Source organism: Onthophagus taurus, chromosome 3 (genome assembly GCF_036711975.1).
Source record: "Onthophagus taurus isolate NC chromosome 3, IU_Otau_3.0, whole genome shotgun sequence".
NCBI lineage: Eukaryota > Metazoa > Arthropoda > Insecta > Coleoptera > Scarabaeidae > Onthophagus > Onthophagus taurus.
Genome location: NC_091968.1, coordinates 13,156,221 through 13,161,190, shown reverse-complemented (window position 1 = coordinate 13,161,190; position 4,970 = coordinate 13,156,221). Strand labels below are relative to the sequence as shown.

Here is a 4,970-nt window from a genome sequence, read left to right as displayed (position 1 = left end):
ACAATGTTATTCCTCACATCTGCGCAGCAACAAACATAAACAGAAAGCCTTCGTAATAATAGATGATGGTGTAGAAAAAATAGATTCGATATTTGGAGATAAAATATGTAGTTTTAGAGTGAGCGATCATGAACGGAAGTACGTAGACATGAAGGAATTCAGTAACCGAATTAGAGAAAAAGTTATCAGTTTGATACAGTCCGTGAGGAATGTAAATGGTAGTTTAAAAGTGAATACGGAAATTTTTGGATTGTATTTCATAAATACGAAGGAAGAAGTGGAAATCAAATCATTCAACACAAAAAATAAAATTATAACAGTAGCCGTAGACTTGTACCAAACATACGAGGACTTTATGGACGAGATTATGGTGAAAATGTCGGAATTCCAAGAACGGGACTCAGGTAAGAGTATAAGAATAGAAAAGTAGTAAAATGCGAAACTAAAGGCGTTAATACTGCAGGTTGGACCTTGTTGGAAATATTATATCTTGAAGTGAACTGTAACAAGTTTAATCCTACAAGAGCATCGAGCTACATCGACTTACCGACATCCATAAAAGGGAAGAGAGCGGTAATAAACGTGCAAAATAACGATAATAAGTGCTTTGCTTGGGCACTGATATCCGCGCTGTACCAACCCACAGGTTTACCGCAAAGAATATCATCATACCCACATTATAGGGAAACAGAATTAAAGTTTGACTGCGTAACATTCCCAGTACCCATCAGAGACATACCAAAATTTGAGGAAGAAAATAACATTTCAATTAACGTCTATGGTATAAATTCTTGGTATAATGGAGAGAAAATGGTAGATGATATTGTAACTGTATGTATATGTAAACAGAAACGGGAGCGTCATGTAAACTTATTAGTAGTCAGCGACAATTTCGGGAATAACCACTATTGTTGGATAAAAAACTTATCTCGACTGATAAATACACAATCATCGACTCATGAACATCAAAGATATATTTGTGAGGGTTGTTTGCAATACTTTTCAACTGAAGACAAGTTGGTACGACATCAGATGGATGACTGTAAAAAAGTGAAAGCAACAGTACCAAGCGAACAAATAAAAGTGAATAAGTTCGGACATCTAGAAAAGGAAAATGTTTTACAATTTGAAGGATTTGAAAAAAAAATGAAAGTTCCGTTTGTGGTGTACGCCGATTTCGAGGCGATTCTGAAACCCTTAACGCCCGAAGAAGGAAAAGTTTACGATGATAATAAACCATATACGGCCCGATGTTTTGAACACGAACCATACGCGTTTGCGTACTACATTAAGTGTGCTTACGATGATAACTTATCGAAATTCCGAATATACCGAGGGCGAAACGCTGCTCTGGAATTTATTATAAGATTGGAGAAGGATGTAATAGAGATCTATAAACAACATTTGAGGCAAACAAAGGATATGATACCGCTAAGCTGTCTGGACCAATTTGTACATGAACTGAGTTCCGTATGTCACATTTGTGATAAACCAATAAACAAAGAAGAGAAAGTGTGTGATCACGATCACTTGACAGGATTGTATAGGGGTCCTGCGCATTCCGTCTGCAATATAAATTATAAATTACCGATGTTTATCCCTGTGTTTTTCCACAACCTGTCGAATTACGATGCCCACATGTTTGTGAAAAGTATTGCCCTAAACAAGGAGGAAGTAGAGGTGATAGCACAAAACAAAGAAAAATATATTTCTTTTTCCAAAAAAATAGTTGTCGGAGAAACAACCGATAACAAGGGAAAGAAACGCAAAGTGTTTATGAAAATAAGATTCGTCGACTCGTTTAGATTTATGGCGAGTTCTTTGGAAAAGTTGGTTTCATATTTGGATGATAAGGATTGTGTGGAAGTGAAAAAAAAATTCAAAGACTCTGAAGAATTTAGATTGATGCGCCAGAAAGGTGTATTTCCATATTCGTTCGTAGATTCGTTTGAAAAGTTGGAGTATAGTAAATTGCCTGATCATACACAGTTTTACGACATATTGAGTTCAAGTAATATTTCAAAGGAACAATACTCTAGAGCACAGACTGTATGGAATAAATTTAAGTGTACAACGTTGGGAGAATACAGTGACCTGTATTTGACGTCAGATGTGTTAATGTTGACTGACGTCTTTGAAAATTTCAGGACAATATCTTTGGAGAATTACAATCTGGATCCTTGCCATTATTATACTGCGCCCGGGTTTGGGTGGGATGCTCTGTTAAAAATGACAGGTGTAAAATTAGAATTGTTATCAGACATTGACATGTTACACTTTTTTAAGAAAGGAATTAGAGGCGGTCTCTGTATGTGTGTAAAACGATCTGCAATAGCAAACAACAAGTTCCTTGACGATTTTAACCCGGAAAAACCATCATCATATATTCTATACTTGGACGCTACCAATTTGTATGGGTATGCAATGAGTTGTAAATTACCAACAGGCGGTTTTCGATGGTTGTCGAACCAAGAAATAGCAGATATAGATGTGGAGTGTTTAGATGATGAACACCTTGGTTATGTCTTTGAAGTGGATTTGGAGTATCCCGAAAGGTTACACAACCAGCATGATGATCTACCGTTTTGTCCCGAAAATATAATCGCTCCCGGATCGAAGCATCCTAAGTTGATTGCGAACTTACAAAATAAATCGAAATACATAATTCACTATGTAAACCTACGTGAATGTGTGAAAAAAGGTCTTAAGCTAACCAAAATACACCGTGCATTGCAATTTCAACAATCGCCGTGGATGAAACCATATATCGATTTTAACTCTGAGAAACGAATGAATGCTACGAATGAATTTGGGAAAAATCATTATAAACAAATGAATAATATCGTGTATGGGAAAACGATGGAAAATGTTGAAAATAGAGTCGATATACGATTAGTGTCACATTGGGAGAATCGTTACAGGAGACCCGGTGCAGAAGCTCTTATCGCAAAGCCGACTTTCAAGTCATCGAAAATTTTCTGCCATAATTTGGCAGCCATTGAAATGCAGAAGGTGGAGGTCAAATATAACAAACCTCTGTATGTAGGGTTTAGCGTACTGGAATTGTCGAAAGCGGTCATTTATAACTTTTTTTATAATTTTTTAAAAGAGAAATATGGTGAAAACGTATTATTGTTATATACAGATACGGATTCGTTAATTCTCGAAATATTTACTGAGAATGTATACCAGGATATCAAAGAAAATATAGAGATGTTCGATACCTCTAATTACAAGTTAAACAACAGACATAATATTCCTCCAGGGCCGCCGATAGTTGGAAAAATGAAAGATGAGTACCCAAATACGATATTAACATCGTTTTATGGTACAGGAGCTAAAGCTTATTGTATTAACACTTTGGAAGGAGTTGTCAAGCGTGCCAAGGGTGTGAAAAAGTATGTTATCGATAAAAACTTAAGTGTTTCAGAATATAAACGGATTATCGAAGATGGAGGTTCTGTGCGAAAAAAGATGTATGTCTTTCGCTCCTCCTATCACACGATGTATACAGAACTAAAGAATAAAGTGGCGCTCTCTGCACATGACGATAAACGTTACGTGATGGAGGATGGATGTCATACGTTAGCTTGGGGAAACTATCTTATTGAAGATCTACGCAGGGAAGATCTTTTGGACAACTTATTGGAGTTGTTAAACGTAAACATGTATGGCTAGTTAAATTGCGATCAGTTAATTTGTAAAAAAAAAAAATACTTGCTTGTATCACAAAACTTGTATATAAAGTAGAAAGTAGGTTGTTAAAAAGGTTACTTGAAATAAAATCAACGAAATTAAAAAAAAAAGTTTTTTATTTTCTTAGTGTAAAAATTATAATACATCCTTTTTTGCAATCCAAGAATTATGAGAGCTATCCATTCCCAACCATTTCACTCGGACTTTATTTCCTTTTCGACGAAGAACTTTTTCAATTAAAAATACATCCGGGTGTTTCACACGTTGTAATTCTTCGTCGTAAAATGCTCCAAGAATGGGTTCTCCTCTACCATCTTTAATAAGGTAAGTCCTGGGATTAGTATTTTGAACTGTCGCTATGGTGAAAATTTCATTGGACCAAGTTGGTTGGTAACCTTTAGCAAAAGCGTGTCTGTACTTGCTAATTCGCACGTGTTCCCCCACATTAAATTTATGGTGGTTGGGGTCGACAACTTTAATGGAATTGTATACAGTATTTAACAGAGCAGATTCATTTCGTCGATTAACAGCTGAAGGTTTCATGTGAATGGTGCGATGTATTGTGTTGTTGTAAGATTTTAGTAATTTGGGTAGTAAGTCTAACCAGCGATAATTTCCTTGCATACTAAATTCTTTCCACATTTTATTTTTTAGGGTTCTATTAAACCGTTCGATAATCGAGCTTTTTAAAGTGGAATAGGTGCTGTAATGATTAATGTTAAGTTGTTCCATTAATTTTTGAAAATCGCTATTGTAAAACTCTTTCCCATTATCGGTTTGTAAGTTGCTCGGAGTAATATTCTTTTTACTATGCAAAATGTCCTTCATAGCTTGAGTAACCTCTTTCCCAGTTTTGGTTTTGAGTGGTAAGGCCCATGCGTATTTTGAAAAAGCGTTGATAACAGTCAGTATATACTTGTAACCTTTATTGACCGACGCATATGGGATCATTTCAACCAAATCAGCTTGATAAAGATCCAATAGTCCGTGAAGCAGAACGCGGCGTCGCCGATAATGTCGTCTCGCAGGTGCATGTAGTTCGTTAACGAGATCTCGCTTAACACTAACCATTACTCTACAACCCCTTCAATCAACAACTCTACAAGAAAAGGTAGTCCTCCTATCGGTGCATTATTTTTACACTTAATGGTATCTCCGCGTTTGAGTTGGACTCCCTGGAGCGACTTAATAACGATATCGTTAACAAGTAACTGAACATGAGCGGACTTTACAACATCTTTTATCATACCTTCGTAGAAAGAATTGATGTAATC

General features: G+C 36.1%; 1 protein-coding gene across 1 annotated transcript; it reads left to right on the top strand.

Annotated features, from left to right (window-relative positions):
* The first annotated feature begins 810 nt into the window (after nt 1-810).
* Nucleotides 811-3,678, top strand: LOC139429442 (uncharacterized). Its single transcript, XM_071195204.1, has one exon. The coding sequence runs from the start codon at nt 811-813 to the stop codon at nt 3,676-3,678; it is 2,868 nt and encodes a 955-aa protein (XP_071051305.1).
* Nucleotides 3,679-4,970: the final 1,292 nt, after the last annotated feature.

Coding starts and splice junctions, on each gene's coding strand:
- LOC139429442 (XM_071195204.1), top strand. CDS start 811: ATGGTAGATGATATTGTAACTGTATGTATATGTAAACAGAAACGGGAG.